The following is a 14,756-nucleotide window of genomic DNA, read 5'->3' as shown; positions in this document are numbered from 1 at the left end:
GTTGAGCTACTAGCATAATGCACCCCAAGGGTAAAAAAACGGGCTTAACAACGACCTTAAAGCTTTTCGAAACCCGCCCATGTTGACGGTGCCTGCCCTGGCTCTGATCCGCCGAATTGTTCTAGAAGATTAGGTGCTATATCCAAGCCACGCAATGTTACCATTATATAGACCAGAACCGTTACACTCGGACTGCCCGGGAGGGTCCTTGGGCGAGGACCTGCAGAACTTCTCGAAGCCCATCCCGTTCTTGAGTCACGGACATAACGAATGGCAAATAGCGTCAGCGTCACTCTCCCGGTGGTACCCTGTATGTTACCCAGAACCTCGACAATAACTGGACTACCAAATCCTAGTACTAAATCTTCCGGAACCGCCAAGGAATAACCGCCGCCTAATAACGGTCGGGACCAACCTTCTACCCCTACAGATTGCCATATGGTTCCTACTTTTTCCTCCGCATCTGTGTTCACTTTAGCCAGAGCCAATGACACCAGCAAGTCCCCTCACTGCAACCGTTATCTCACCGCATATGAGCGGCTCCCTGAGAGCTTTTGGAGAAATGGTCAGCGGCCCCTCAATATCCGGAATTGAAAACATATTGCAATTGGAGATACCCCTCAGAGCCCATGCTGACGGTGAGCTCACTACTACAAAATGCCGAGAGTTGGCCCATCCCATCGCCAGCCGGCTTCTTGCCAGTCAAGCTTTGATTCCGGGACGAGGCAAACATGCGTTACCATATCTTGTCGGCCCTTGCGGCCTCGGTAGCCATCGCTGCCCCAGCCGCAACATCATATGACTACATTGTGGTCGGCAGCGGCCCCGGCGGCGGGCCCCTCGCGGCAGACCTCGCGCGTGCCGGGTACTCGACCCTCCTGATCGAGGCGGGCGGAGACGAGGGCGAGAACCCGACGTACTCCGACATCCCCAACTTCAACGAGGCGGCCAACGACGAGCTGACGCGGTGGGACTTCTGGGTCAAGCACTCGGACGACCCGGAGCGGGACCTCAAGTTCCAGCACACAACCTGGGACACGGGCGACGGCACCTTCTACGTCGGCCTGGACCCCCCCGAGGACGCCAAGCTGCTGGGCATCCAGTACCCGCGCGCCGCCGTGCTGGGCGGGTGCGCCATGCATAACGCGGGAGTGTGTGCCCTGCCTGCTGATGACGACTGGAACATCATCGTCAACAAGACGGGCGACGAGAGCTGGTCGGCCGAGAACATGCGCAAGTACTTTAAAAAGATTGAGCGGAACGAGTACTTGCCTGCTGGAGACGAAGCCCACGGATACGACGGTAAGTCACACCATCACAACCCCTTTCTTATCTGTCCCATCCCCCAGAACCTCAACTCACGACGCACACACAGGCTGGCTCGCCACCTCAGTAGCAGACAACAGCTGGGCGACCAACGCCTCGCTCCCGGGCACCAAGATCCTGCGCAAGCTCGCCGAGCTGACCAACCAAGACCCCGACGCGGCCGCAGACCTCGTCAACCGCGACATCAACGAAGCCACCGCAGACCGCGACGAAACCAGCTCCTTCTACAACATGGTGACGCATGCCTCCGCGGCCGGCAAGCGCAGCAGCCCCAACAACTACGTGCGCGCCACGCTCGGCGACCCGGCCAAGTACCCCCTGACCGTGCAACTCCACACACTGGTCACCCGCGTGCTGTTCGACAACGCGACCGTCCCGCGCGCCATCGGCGTCGAAGTCATGGAAGGCGCGTCGCTGTACAAAGCCGACCCCAAGCACGTTGCCGGCACGAAGGGCCCCCTCTCGCAGATCCTCGCCACGCGCGAAGTCATCGTCGCCGGCGGCGCCTTCAACTCCCCCCAGATCCTCAAACTCAGCGGCATCGGCCCGGCCGCCGAACTCGCCGCCTTCAACATCCCGCTCGTCAAAGACCTCCCCGGCGTCGGCGAAAACCTCGGCGACAACTACGAAGGCTCACTCCTCGCGCTAGGCGCCGCCCCCGTCGAGTCCGGCCTAATCACCCTCCTCTTCCGCACGCCCTCGGCCCCCACCGCCAAGCGCAACATCTTCGCCTGGTGCGGCGCCTTCTCCTTCGAAGGCTTCTGGCCCGGCTTCCCGACCTACCACGGCCCAACCCAATACACGTGCGCGCTGGTGCACATGGGGCCCAAGTCGCAGGCGGGCACGGTGCGGCTGGTGTCGGCGGACCCGCAGGACAAGCCCGAGATCAACTTCCGCTTCTACGAGAAGCACGGCGAGCAGGACCTGCACGAGCTGGTGGAGGCGGCGGATCTGCTGCGCGAGGCGTGGAAGGCCGCCGGGGAGCCCGTGCTGCCGTTCGAGGAGCTGCATCCCTGTCCGTCTGGAGAGGGGGAGGAGTCGTGTGATGATGCGAAGCAGGCGGAGTATTTTAAGCTGCAGGCGTATTCACATCATGCGACGTCGACGTGTGCGATTGGCGGGGATGATGAGCCGTTGGCGGTATTGGATTCCAAGTTCCGAGTCAAGGGGGTGGCTGGGCTGAGGGTGGTGGATGCGAGTGCGTTTCCGGTGGTGCCGGGGGCGTTCCCGAGCTGTCCGACGATGATGTTGAGCGCGAAGGCGGCTGAGGATATTCTGGCGGATGCGAAGGCGGCGGGAAGACGTTAGGTTGGGGGAGATGGATATGAATAAGACGGCCGCTAGAGACGTCAGAAACATAAGAAACGGTGTTCACCAAAGGAGGCTAGTCTAAGGGTATCCTTTGGATTAGGCCCAAGCTACCCAAAAGGCTACCTCTTCCGAGTCGGTTCTGTATTTTTACCAGTCCTCCAACTAGCCCTGCCCAGCACACCCAGCTTAGATGAAGCCGTCCGCAAGGTGAGGCACAATCCGTGCACCAGTGATGGATGGGTCTATGGATGGGTCATACTTGTTGATTCCGTCGATCGGCGCGTATTTCTCGCAGAGATAACACATATTATTGTACGCCCTGTGTGTGAATCAAAGTCAGGATTGTTCTAAAAAAAGCATCACACAAAAGGTGGCTCCTGAAATCGACTTACGTCTTCCGAAGCAGTGTCCCTGGGTGGCCAGCCGAATAGTTGATAGCCCCCTTAAGGCTATACAGCCGATTCCGGTCATCAAACTCCTCTACAGGCTCCGCAGCAGGGTAGTTCCGAAGGTAATGTCGCGTGTAGGCCTCATCTCGGAACACGGAGCTGAACTCGCATCGCCAGTGCCCCAGCTCCATCTCATTATGCGCGAAATAGGAGCCGGCATCAAAGAGCAGGGTCTCTCCAGTCTGCGTATTGATGCCCATGTTCCCCTCCCACAGGTCACCGTGGATGATGCAGGGCTTGATGGCCTCGCCCTCGGCGGTGCGTAGGTTGTCGAGGAGCCGGGGGATGACGACGTCGCAGACTTGAGCGGTGGCGCGCTCGAGCTCCGGCCAGGGTCCGTTGGTTTCCAGATCCAATTTGCAGGCGCCGAGGAGGAGTTTGCGGTAGAAAGAGGCCCATGACGCGTCCCAGTCAACAGTGTGGGCGAGTCTGCCGTCGCAGGTTTTGATGGGGAACCCGAATTTCCCGGTGGGGGAGACAGAGGCCTTGTGCATTGCTGCGAGACGGGCGGTCCATGCAGCAGGATTGGGGGCGGTGGCAACATCCTTTGCTGGTGTTAGTCGGTAGGGGAAAAGAGATAAAAAGTAAAGGGAATGCGGGTTAATAATACCATGTCGACAAATTCGGAGAGATAGAAGTAGGCGGCTAGCTTTCCGACCTTGTACCGTCCGAAGGCGTACGGCGTGGGAATGAAGTCGGGCATGATGTCGTGAATCATCTTTGACGACTCCCATTCTCCGTTGAGCATCACACGGCCGTGTTCGCCATAGGCGACCTTCAGAAAATAGGGGCGCTCCCTCCCGTCCGGCTGGAGGGCCATGATTCGACTAGGCATCGTCCAGGCGCTGGTGGCAACTTTCTCAACAGAAAGGAATTTAACGCCCTTTGGTAAGGCTTTGAGCCGCGTTGTTAGGCATATCTATTCAAACTGCAATGGGGTGGGGGGGCGAGCTGGACGCTCGAGACTGAAGTTTACCCTCGATCACGGCCTCGTCCATAGGGAACACGCCGCCGAGCCGGGCCATCATCGCCTTGCTGCTGATAAGCTCAGGCTCATCGTTCATCTCACTTTCATTTTCAAGATGGATCTCTTCTTGACTTTGTAGGAATTCTACCCTGTCAACGATAGCTGGGCATGGGCCGCGGTTTTCATGGTTTTCGGGCGCCATGGCTAAAACGTATGGGGTAAATAGGGGCTTTCAGACTCGAATGAAGATGGAGAAAGTAAAACTACTACAAGTTAGTGGAGATATTCCCTTTGTAAGGCAATGTGAAACCATATTTCGTCAGCACTCGGACTTGATTTACGGCATGGGAAGATGACACGTGGGTTACGGCCCGAACCATCGTTGGGCTGGCACAAGCAATATTGCTGACTTCCGCGCCGCCTCGCATTCAATTTGCAACACGTCAAGGCCTATAGCTTACTACATGTATGATGTATGGTGCCAACATCTTACATGTATATCTGTTACACAACTGGGAGCCTTCGGGTCGGGATTTGGGTGTAAACAGCGCATTGTTCCCTAAACCGAGGACGGAACTACCAGGTTTAAATACCTAGGTAGATACACAAATGAAAGTCCTGGGCCCCCGTGAGAGCCTGTCAAAAAAGGTTTTCCTAGGTACAGGTAGCCTCCAAACTTCAAAGACATGCCAACCTAGCCTTTTTGAGCTGGGACAATATCCGCCCCTTCTGCATCCCAGTAATCCTTGGGCTTTCAGCAGTTCAAGAAGCTATTCGGGTCACGACGGAAGCGATCCCAAGGAGGAAGAAGAACTGCAAGGCAATATCATGTTATTATTCCAAACGGATGTTGCTGCGAGGGTTGCCCAATCAAGGCAGAGAGGTCTCACACCATGAACTCACCCCCGTTTCTCGTCTATACCCCAAAACTATTTACTATCTAGTCCGGCCCATATCTCAACCCCCTCCCTTCCCCCCACCCCCCCTCAAACCCCCTAAATCTTCCCCTTAATCTCCCTTTTCCACCTCTCATCCACCATAACCACCTCCCCCCTCTGCACCCCCACCCTCCCCTCCCTCTCCCTCTCCCACTCCCCCCTCCACCTCCCCAACTCCCCCTTCAAAAACCCCCCCACCGCCTCCGCACACCCCCCAACCCTCTCCATCGCCACCAAATGCCCACAATCCAGCACCACCTCCTTCACCCTCCCCTTCTCCACGCCCCCACTGCCCCCCACCCCACACCCCGTCCTCTCCATCTTCGCCCTCCGCTCCGCCGCGCTCGACATCTCCGACGTCTCGCCAAACACGTACAGCACGCCCGGCCGCAGCTCGGGCAGGCGCGCGAAGGCGTGCAAAGGCTCCGGCCGGTAGAAGGCGTACGCGGGGCTTTTGCCGCGCTGTTCCTGGCTTGGGCCGAGGCCGAGGAGGGAGGGGTCGAAGTCGCGCAGGTCGCGGTTGGGGAGGTAGGTTGGCCGGAGGAAGGTGAAGAGTTCTTGGTGTTTGGTGGTGGTGAGGGTTACGGGGGGGTCGGTGGGGTCGGTGGTGGTGGTGGTGGAGGAAGTCCCGGCGGCCCCCGGGGGAGAGGGGTACAGCTCGGTGGGCAGGGCGCGCAGGCCGTGGCGCACCCACAGGTCGAGCACGCGCGGGTCCCAGGCGCGGTAGAAGGGGGACTTGGCGAAGCGGGCGGCGGCGGCGGCGCGCGAGTCCCAGATGTCGCGGCGGTTGGTGGAGGCGGCGGCCGGGCCGATGCCGCTGTGCGAGGTGGTGATGACCGGGTCGAGGAGGGCTAGGGAGTGCAGCAGGCGCGGGTGGCACAGGGCGAGGTACGTTCTGGGGAGGGGGGTGGTTGAGTTAGTGTGTGCTGGAGTGTGTGTTGGGAGGGAGATGGCTGATCTCGACCGGGAAGGGGGGCTTACAGCTGTGCGCCGCCCATGCTGTGGCCGATGCCGACGAGCGGTTGCGGCATCTCGTCGCGCTTTAGGTTGATCAGGTTGGCCAGATCTCTGGTGTGATCCCACCAGCTAGCTGTATGACGTTGTCAGTTTCGACTCTCAGCCTTGGACTGCCTGGAGTCCCCTACGGTCATTGCCGAGAATCTTCTCGTTCAACACCCCCGACTGGCCCTGGTTCCACATGTCGGCAATCCAGATAGACCGGATGCGAATGCCGGTCTCTGAACTCCTCTTCTGGAGGTCATCCCAGAGGGGCTCGTACAGTTCCTTTGTGGATGTCTCATGTCAGAACTTGGAATTGGAGATTAAGAATTCATTTAATTGGAACACTTGGAACCGTGCGGGTTAATCACCTTGGGAAAGCCATTGGCATGGGCAGCAATGATAGTCACATCGCCGGGCTGGGGATTCGGATTGTCGAGTGGGATGTACTGTTTCACGGCGAGTCTCGGCCTGTCGGCGTCGCCATTGGCAGTTGCCGTAACATATTCGCGGGTGTGAGCGCAATTGATGGTGTGCTCGACTATTCGGAAAAACTGTGTCATTTTGAAGGATTACAGGGGTGGTTGGCGGGGAGTTCGGCTGACAATGTATCACAAGAGAGATGAATGAGATGAAGGTAAAAGTTAAGCCGAATGATTGATATTTGATGCTGTGTGGTTGTTGCCAGTTGGTATTCTATTCCCCTGCATGTTTCGTTTCTTGGCGCGACTTCCCGCCTGAACCGCCAACAGCCTCGGCCCATGTGGCCGGTGGGACTCGGTTATGCTTCCGAGACTCAATCGCAGTGGTGAATCGGTTAAGCTTCTCCGCATCAGCGAATTCGCCCAATCTGGAGTCATTTACAACCCCGGAGTAAAAGTTTCTCTTTTAGAAATTAGTTAGCATTTCAGCCCCATGTTCCTCAGTTCCAACTCCGCCCATTTTTTGATGAATCATAAAACCCATGTCAATGCGATGTTCGAACAAGCACAGTAATAGAACTCGACGGCCGCGTCTTGGATCTTCAGCAGTTCGACCAGCCGATAGATCCTCCTCGACCTCCCCAAGCACCGCGCGACCACATGATCCACATCCCTCTTCCAACAATACTGTGAAGCCCCCCGCGGAGGCCCAGGTGATCATGCATTCATCGCCGAGATGGAGCAGACAAGAGGACTCTCACTCCACCACGCACAGAGATTTAACAACCACATCACCGTGTTTGGGAAATAGGATCAATACGGACAGTCCTTCAAAGTCCGGTGTCCGATGAACGAGATACTTGCTAACCTTCAGCCATCCGCCCCCTCTAGTCTTTTTGTTCCCCGGGCAAGGGGAGAGCTCATCCTGCAGAGGCAACTCTATCTGATGCAGTCCCTCGTCATCCCCATCGACGATATTATAGACGAGGGACCTAATCCAATAATACTAAGAACACGATAAGCAAAACATCTGATACGGTGTCGCTAACCGATATGCAGAGGTCCTTGATGGCCGCCCCGGTCTTTTTGCATTTTCGGCCCAGGTCTGCACGCAACTCTTTTAACGGCGGCACGTTTTTGGGAGCTGGGGTGCTGTCCATGACGGCGATGTAAGTCTGTAGGTTTGGTTCCGGGCGAGAGCTTATCAGTGAATCTTGGATGGGCAGAAGGTGATCGGGGAGGGCGGCGGCGCCGCGGAGGGCAGAGAGCAGCAGTGAGTACAGGTAGTAAGGCAAGTTCAAGAAAGGTAGAGATGGCTGAGGACGTCAGGTCAGCTTTCTTATTCACAATACAATGGCCGAGTGGGGCTCTCCCAAAACATAGCCTTTGAGCACGCAAACCAAACACTGTTAAAGAACAACGCTGGAAAAAAGCACCAAACGAAAGGGGAAGCAAAATAGAGGAAAGAAAAGAAAAGGGGAGGAAAGGAACCTCACGGAAACAAGTCCATCATTCTCACAAACTCCTTCGGCGGCATCTTCTTCATCGCAGCATGCTTTGCAGCCTCAATAGCCTGACCCATACCAAACACAAACGTATGCCCGTCCCCCAACGGTATCGCAAATCCCCTCCCCTTCACGACACTGCATGACGGCAACCTCGGCCCCCGTGCTGGTACGCCAGGTCCTTGATGGGCTCGTCGCCCTTCGTGCGAAGAGGCAGCGCGCGTTCGAGGGGGATCCGCAACTCGTGGGTGGCCATGTCGATGGCGTGCTCCGGGTCAGTCGCGATGATTAGCCGCGTGCAGTGGGCTCTAATTAGGGTCACATAAGTCTGAGGGGTGGCCTCGGCATGGCAACACACAAGTCCCTTCTTCGCACTGTTGACTACATCGCCATTGCAAACCACGGCAAGTATACGATCATCAAACATACAAAATTATATTGCTGATTAAAACGCGGGTGACCAAGAAGAAATCTAACCGCCAACGCCTCCCTAAGCCGGCTTTGGGCCATTGCATCTACGGTTCCTGGTATCTCTGGTGGTAGCGGGTGGGGGACGGACGTGGGACGGGGGTGTAGGAAACGGTCTGTCGCGTAAAACATCAGTAGGTGTGTGGAATTGTACAGCAAAGAGGAACGCACCACGTCTCGCTGCACCAGGATCTCCTCCTGCGACTCAGTCGCGTCGGTATTCGAACCGCTTACCGACCTGGGGTTGTGACTGTCTCTCTTGAGCGAGTTGAGGGCCACGCTTTTTGCGCTTTTTACGCTTTTGTGGGTGAAGATGGAGTTCTTCCTTTGGGTACCCCGGGAGCCGTCGCCGGAGCGGTTTTCCGAGGCCCGGACGGTCGTGGTGATGAGAACTTTGAGGGCGGGGAGGGTGCCGACGAGAACCGCTGGAAGGGGTTAGTCAACCGTCGAGGATGGGGAATGGCTATGATTCAAGATCAACAAGGTAAGGGGAGCCACTTACATATCGCGGCTGCCAAGGTGGACCAGACCATAAGCATTGTCAAGTTGACAAACCCCTGCTGGGCCAGGCTCTGGTTCGCCCGGATAATGGCAAAGACAATCATGACAAAGCCAAGGCTAAAAACACACACCAGCCCGAGCTTCTGCTTCAGCGACACCTTGACGTTGTAGATGAGGCGCAGCGGCATGGCCATGATGCACAGGTCGGTAAAGACGTCGACGGCAGTGCTGAAGTAGACGCTGAAGTTGCTGGACCACACATTCTGAGGCCCCGCGCACGTGTTGAAGGCGAAGAAGTTCCTCACATCAGGCCCACACGACAGCACGAGGGTGGTCACGCAGCCCCCGTATGCCAGCAGGGTGAAGACGGCTAGGACAAACCAGAAGCGGCGGTACCACGTCAGGTCGCGGAACAGACGCCAGTACAGGGCGAGGAAGGCGGCCTTGACGGACCATAGTACGGTCCAGAAGAGGATGACGATGGGGAACTGGAAGAGCAGGTAGCGTTCGGTGTGGGCGATGATGGTCTCGAATGAAGTGGGCGGGATGGCGCCAGACAACACGCCCGAGATGTAGTATTGGCTGGGCAGTTGGATGGTCTCGAGGATGCACAGGGCCAGCAGTGCGGCGAGGGCCAAGAAGATCCAGCAGTCTTCCAGGGGGGCCACCTGGCGGGTCGCGGGGGAGCGGATGCGGATGACGGTGCGCAGGGCGACGAGGAAGAAGGCGGCCGAGAAGGAAACCCAGATCAGGATGAGAAGGGACTGGCGCGAGAGGTCCCCGACATTGTCGGAGTCGGTCGAAGCCATCGAGGTCGCACGGGATTCGGTCCCGTCTCGGTGGCCACGGACGCGGGTGTCTCAGGCTCGGTGTGCAGCATGGCACGGTCTGGGGATGGCCAAGACGGACGAGGTCTCAGAATTCAACCAGGGAACCCGGACGAAGCCCAGCAGGGCAGAGATGCAGCTTTTTGTATATACGCCGCCCTACGCAGGTCCCGACTGTGGGATTTCCGGCCGTTGATAAACCGTCACATCCCCAAGTTGGCCCCTCGTCGACCCTCGTCCAGATCAGCGAGCTCCCCATGAAGTCCCACCACGAAATGGCATGATACGTGCTGAGAGCATGAATTTGTTGGGTCGCTTGTGAAGACAATAGGGGATATCGAATGCCAAGAGGGCCGGTCCCGACCAACAAAAGTGCACACCATCAGCTTCCCACACCCGGCTGCCGCCGTCACACGTTCCCGCAGCATCTGGTGGTTGCGATAGGCTCGAGGGGCTCCAATATTCTGGCGGCACAGATTGCGGGGTGGCCTGCAATGGCATCTGACTGGTCGTGTTGGATGGCCTCGATGGCCTGGACAGTGCTGAACCCCCGCGTCGAGATACAAGGGCGATTCCCATTGGTGCTTGGTGTTATTCGCCTCTGTGACTCGAAGACCAATCGCAATTCGAGGGGACCTGGACGGCAGGAGGGAGTGGTTCTGGTCACGGGGATGGGCGGCAATTTTGTTATTTCCAGAGTCGAATCGCTGTCGTCGCTGCTATTATAATGGCATCGCAGGCCATCCGTCTGCCTGGCCGACTTTTCAGCCGTCCCCAGGTAGGATCGCCGCTTCCGCTGCACGCAATCGCATGGCTTGCTCGCAGGTCGCAGGTCGCAGCTCGCTTGTTGATGTTGAGGAGTCGCTTCCAAGTTCCCGGTGTCGCTGGGGACTTCTGCCTCGGGAATTGCCCGGTTTTACGCCACTTGGGCAGCTGGGCATGGCTGGAGTTTGTCGTTCCTGCCCCGAGGTTTCCAGATGATGGACGTGTTGCCAAGTCAGGCAGGACGCATTAGGTAAGCAACCAACCACCCCTCATCAAGAAGGGAAAAAAAAAATGAATTCGCGGCTGACAATGGCAGGCACAATTGCGAGTTCGCCAAGCTCAGCCCGACGCAACCTTGGGACCTGAGCCTGCCAGCCTGCCTCCCTCAAAACCCAAACCCAAACCGCAACCTGGGACCCTCAATGCGGGTGTGTGTGGCTGCAACTGAGGCCGGGCATCAACGACCTGAACAGCCTCGTGTTCGGAAACCGATTCTCCCCTTTTTTTTCTTGACCATGGCCCGCCTTTGCCTGCCATGATGTCAGGCCCCAAAACCGCCAATCCGGGTCGACCCTCACTGTCAGTCCCGGCATTTTTGGTTCGCTGAGAGCGACCGACACCCCCCCAGATCCAAAGGCCCCGGCAGCAAGACTCCCGAACACGTCACCCGGGCGTCCGTCCATGCGGCTTTTGCATGCACTTTCTCAAACTGGACGCGGCCGAGGCAGCTTCGTTGGCAACACGAATACCCTTCCGACACATCGGTAACATCAAAACGATATGCGCAACGTTATGCAGAATCGATGGTTCGTCGTGCTTGATCCTCTCAGATCCCCCGGCCTAGTGTGCGCCGCTGCCATGGAAAAGCCCCCGTCGTTCTTGTCACGAACCCTGGTTCCCATTCGGCTAGCCGGTGCTGCAAGCCATGGTTGACCGCCACGTTGCCGAGTCGATGGGCTGGACCCAGCACAGGGATTAGGGGAGCATGAGAAAAATACCGATACTGGCAGTTCATGCGACATGGCAACAGGATGACAGCACAGACCGGTTGAGGCGCTACTTAAGATGCTCGTCGCGCCCTCGCGTCCGGCCCAGCCCCCGGCGAGAAGCACCGGGGGATTACGTGACCCCATGCAGACGCTATGTTCCGATTAAACATCACCATACTCGCCCTCGCGTGGGCACTGCTCCAGACCCACCTCCCGCAAGTGCATGCCTGGCCGACACCACCGAAGTGGCTCCCGCACTTCAAGAGCCAGCGTCCCCAAGATGATTATGCGAAGCGCAACTTCAAGACCGTCTCGAGCATCTACAATCTCACCGTCTACCCCAACCAGCTGCCCATCTTCCAGCACGGCGGTGCGGGCGTCCCCGACGGTTTATTTAGCAAGGACGTAGTAGGACGCGTCGACCCCGTCGGCAACTTCACCGGATTCGAGGATTCGATCGAGTATTTTTTCGCCCTGTCCCCGCTTCCCCAGGCCAACGCAGCCAAGGCGGCCATCACGGGCTACAAGATCACCGAGTTCAGCTCCCAATGCCGCGGCGTCGCTTCTTCGGTGGTATACCTCTACTGCAGCGTTGTGGACCCGGGCGGCCCCGACCACGGCAAACCACTACCGCCGCTCAAGCAAATAGCCTTTTGGCGGTTCGATAAGTATGGCGCTGTGGTCAAGTACGACGCCTGGATCGCGAACCTCAACAGCTGGTTCGAGGCCACGGTCGGCGCCGACGTCACCGACCCGTACTTTCGCGCAGCTAGCATTGAGCAGATCTGCGCCGCCAGCCAGATGCGGTGCCGAGGGCCGAACACCCAGTGGCACAGCATCGAAGAGTGCGTGGCCGCGCTGTCCAAGAAGCGGTACGGCTCGTACGACGAAGCGTGGGGTGATAACATCGTGTGCCGGAGCATCCATCTGGTGCTCACCCAGGTGCGCCCTGATGTGAGTATCCCACCACGGCTTGGCCATCTTGTCAGACTGCATCTAACTCATCACACAGGTTCATTGCGCTCACGTCGGACTGACGGGGGGCGGCAAATGCGTCGAGGTGTCGTATCCTGAGAACTTCTTCTCTGATGAAACGCTGTACGGGGACCCCCCGGGCCAGACGTTTATGTGTGACGATGATTGACGGGGTGGGAACGAGAGACGATGAATGCAAATGGAAAAGGGACGGGAATGATAATGGAAAATGAGTAATGTGTACACGTATATAGAGTTTACGACGAGATGAGACATGAGGGCGGCAGCACTTGATTTATTCTACGCGACACGGCGCAGACATAATACATAGAAGGAACGTTTTCGGTGTCTGGTGTGCCTTAATTTGTTGTCTTGTAATTTCACCCCGGATTCAATGCATTCCCAAACATGACGCCCCGATTCCATGACCCGACCATTCACCCAACTCCTTATCCCATCTGCAGTTCGCATGAGACAGACAGTTATATCGCCCGCCCAACGCCCGGCCACTCACTCATCCCCTGCCGTGGAGATCGCCGGTCTTCGTACTCGACGACCACCTCCTCGACGGCGACAATCTTGCCCGGCGGCGGTGTCGGCAATGAATCCACGCTAAGTGAGTTCCTCAGCCCATTCGAGTCGCCAGATGCCGACCTCTCATGTTTGGGAACAGCACCCCCACGCTCACTCACCCCAACCATCAAACTCAACCCGCTCAGCCCGCTCAACCGACTCAGCCTACCCACCGAGCCCTGCGATGACTTTGCACGATAATGACCACGACCATACGAACGAGAATGAACCTGCACCTCCCGACTCCACGCCGACGCCGAGGAGCTCACGCTCACACTCCTCCCCCGACTATACCGTCCCGCGCTGCTCACCACTGTGCTACTCCTCCCGACCCCTCCACCCTCCCCCACATACATCCCATTCCCACTCCCACTTCTCAAAGTCAAGTCACCACCTGCAACCCCACCCAGACCTAGACCCCAACCCCGACCATCACCACCCCCGCCACCACCACCGTGACTGCCCAAAGACCTCAACTCCCGACACGAATCATGCGAATGAAACGAACGATAAGAGTGATAAAACCGCGCACTGCCCGGCGGCGCGGGACGGGCGTCGCGGACCAGGGCGCGGAGGATGGGAATGGAGGCCGCCACGACGGTGATGGCGGGCTCGGCGGCACCCAGCAGCACGAGCAGTGTGGTTGATTCGGTGAAGGTCGCGTTGGAGATGGTGGGGAGTTGGCTTGTTTTGGCGAGGGAGGTTATGCCTGCGCTGGAGGGGTTGTTAGTTGTTAGGTTATGTGAGGGGGGAGGAGGGGTTGGGGGTTGGGGTGGGTGAGAGAAGGATATGATGAATCAGGTAGAGAGAGTGTGTGGTTGGTAAGAAGAGAGAAGGGAAACAGCAAAAAAGAAAAAAAAGAAAAGAACAAAAAAGAAAAACCTACAAAACGCCCATGCTCATCGCCACCATCACACCCACCTTCTCCTTCCGGTTCATTGTCAAGGTCCAAATAATCTTCCATGGCACGATGGCCAAAACAATGTCCATCGCGCCCGAATACACTACTCCTTGTCAGCACGCACAATCTCCAACCCATCACAAAGACGCTGACCACCCCACTTACCAGCAGTAAAGATATTGTACCGAATCTGGATTTCCTTAGGCCAACAATACCCCTCCAATGAAGGACGCCACCCTTTCTCAATTGGCGTGCACTGTGCCCAGGTAATAACAATAGCACCCCCCAGAGCGGCATTCACCGTGATGATGATGAACCAGACAAAGGATTTCGTCCACCCAGACGAGATGCGCAACACGGTGACGGCGAACGAGGTCTTGCTCCACAGTGCCGCGAGGATAGAAAAAGAGCCGGCCAGATTGGAATACAAAAGAAATATATCGAGATTGTCGAAGTTGAACTGGGTAAATGGCCGGCCGAACCCGAGATTGACGCAGGCCGAGATGAAAGCGCAGTCTGCGACGAGAGCAACCTGGATGTTGACGTGTTAGACCACCGAAACAGGTTTGACAGCATACGAGGACGGGAGCACTCACCCATGACCCTATCAAGAGATAATCATCCCACCAGAGCCCCCGATGTCTGAGAAACTTGCAATACACACGCATCGCCAAAAAGGCTGAAGACAACGCCGTCAAGAGCCAGATGACAAGGTTGATCTGCGGGCCGAAGTCCGTGGAGGGGGGCAGTCGGGGAGCCATGTTTGTGCTACTATTGCCGAAATTGGTCACCGTTTCCATTGTGGTGTTGCGGAAGCCCGTTTCATTCTGGCAGGATGGC

At 57.4% G+C, this 14,756-nt stretch overlaps 6 protein-coding genes across 6 annotated transcripts; 2 read left to right on the top strand and 4 right to left on the bottom strand.

Annotated features, from left to right (window-relative positions):
• Positions 1–731: 731 nt before the first annotated feature.
• Positions 732–2,634, top strand: F5144DRAFT_632982 (uncharacterized protein; the record flags this gene model as incomplete). The annotated part of the gene is made up of 2 exons (XM_066792519.1): positions 732–1,302; positions 1,376–2,634. The coding sequence occupies 2 exons, from the start codon at positions 732–734 to the stop codon at positions 2,632–2,634; spliced, it is 1,830 nt and encodes a 609-aa protein (XP_066640407.1).
• Positions 2,635–2,823: 189 nt separating this feature from the next.
• On the bottom strand, positions 2,824–4,266 carry F5144DRAFT_658739 (Fructosamine kinase-domain-containing protein; the record flags this gene model as incomplete). Its single annotated transcript, XM_066793217.1, has 4 exons — positions 4,073–4,266; positions 3,697–4,005; positions 3,030–3,631; positions 2,824–2,956 (listed from the first exon to the last, which is right to left on the bottom strand). The coding sequence occupies exons 1-4, from the start codon at positions 4,253–4,255 to the stop codon at positions 2,824–2,826; spliced, it is 1,227 nt and encodes a 408-aa protein (XP_066640406.1). The 5' UTR covers positions 4,256–4,266.
• A 782-nt stretch (positions 4,267–5,048) lies between these two features.
• On the bottom strand, positions 5,049–6,664 carry F5144DRAFT_623577 (Alpha/beta hydrolase family-domain-containing protein; the record flags this gene model as incomplete). The annotated part of the gene is made up of 4 exons (XM_066792159.1): positions 6,362–6,664; positions 6,137–6,275; positions 5,973–6,081; positions 5,049–5,886 (listed from the first exon to the last, which is right to left on the bottom strand). Exons 1-4 carry the CDS (start codon positions 6,551–6,553, stop codon positions 5,049–5,051), a joined length of 1,278 nt encoding a protein of 425 aa, XP_066640405.1. The 5' UTR covers positions 6,554–6,664.
• A 1,735-nt stretch (positions 6,665–8,399) lies between these two features.
• Positions 8,400–9,874, bottom strand: F5144DRAFT_369657 (uncharacterized protein). Its single transcript, XM_066784475.1, has 3 exons — positions 8,888–9,874; positions 8,557–8,810; positions 8,400–8,501 (listed from the first exon to the last, which is right to left on the bottom strand). Exons 1-3 carry the CDS (start codon positions 9,693–9,695, stop codon positions 8,433–8,435), a joined length of 1,131 nt encoding a protein of 376 aa, XP_066640404.1. The 5' UTR covers positions 9,696–9,874; the 3' UTR covers positions 8,400–8,432.
• Positions 9,875–11,391: 1,517 nt separating this feature from the next.
• F5144DRAFT_369664 (uncharacterized protein) lies at positions 11,392–12,783 on the top strand. Its single transcript, XM_066784476.1, has 2 exons — positions 11,392–12,421; positions 12,480–12,783. Exons 1-2 carry the CDS (start codon positions 11,621–11,623, stop codon positions 12,609–12,611), a joined length of 933 nt encoding a protein of 310 aa, XP_066640403.1. The 5' UTR covers positions 11,392–11,620; the 3' UTR covers positions 12,612–12,783.
• A 141-nt stretch (positions 12,784–12,924) lies between these two features.
• Positions 12,925–14,677, bottom strand: F5144DRAFT_595808 (uncharacterized protein; the record flags this gene model as incomplete). The annotated part of the gene is made up of 6 exons (XM_066790731.1): positions 12,925–13,098; positions 13,135–13,409; positions 13,524–13,729; positions 13,902–14,019; positions 14,082–14,448; positions 14,513–14,677. The coding sequence occupies 6 exons, from the start codon at positions 14,675–14,677 to the stop codon at positions 12,925–12,927; spliced, it is 1,305 nt and encodes a 434-aa protein (XP_066640402.1).
• Positions 14,678–14,756: the final 79 nt, after the last annotated feature.

This window comes from Chaetomium tenue (assembly GCF_020726465.1).
Source record: "Chaetomium tenue strain MPI-SDFR-AT-0079 chromosome Unknown F5144scaffold_6, whole genome shotgun sequence".
NCBI classification, from domain to species: domain Eukaryota; kingdom Fungi; phylum Ascomycota; class Sordariomycetes; order Sordariales; family Chaetomiaceae; genus Chaetomium; species Chaetomium tenue.
This window is presented reverse-complemented; position numbering and strand designations above follow the sequence as displayed.

Coding starts and splice junctions, on each gene's coding strand:
- F5144DRAFT_369657 (XM_066784475.1), bottom strand. CDS start 9,695: ATGGCTTCGACCGACTCCGACAATGTCGGGGACCTCTCGCGCCAGTCC. Junction 8,811..8,887: donor CACCTTGGCAGCCGCGATAT/GTAAGTGGCTCC, acceptor AACCCCTTCCAG/CGGTTCTCGTCGGCACCCTC. Junction 8,502..8,556: donor TCCTGGTGCAGCGAGACGTG/GTGCGTTCCTCT, acceptor TTTACGCGACAG/ACCGTTTCCTACACCCCCGT.
- F5144DRAFT_369664 (XM_066784476.1), top strand. CDS start 11,621: ATGTTCCGATTAAACATCACCATACTCGCCCTCGCGTGGGCACTGCTC. Junction 12,422..12,479: donor TCACCCAGGTGCGCCCTGAT/GTGAGTATCCCA, acceptor CTCATCACACAG/GTTCATTGCGCTCACGTCGG.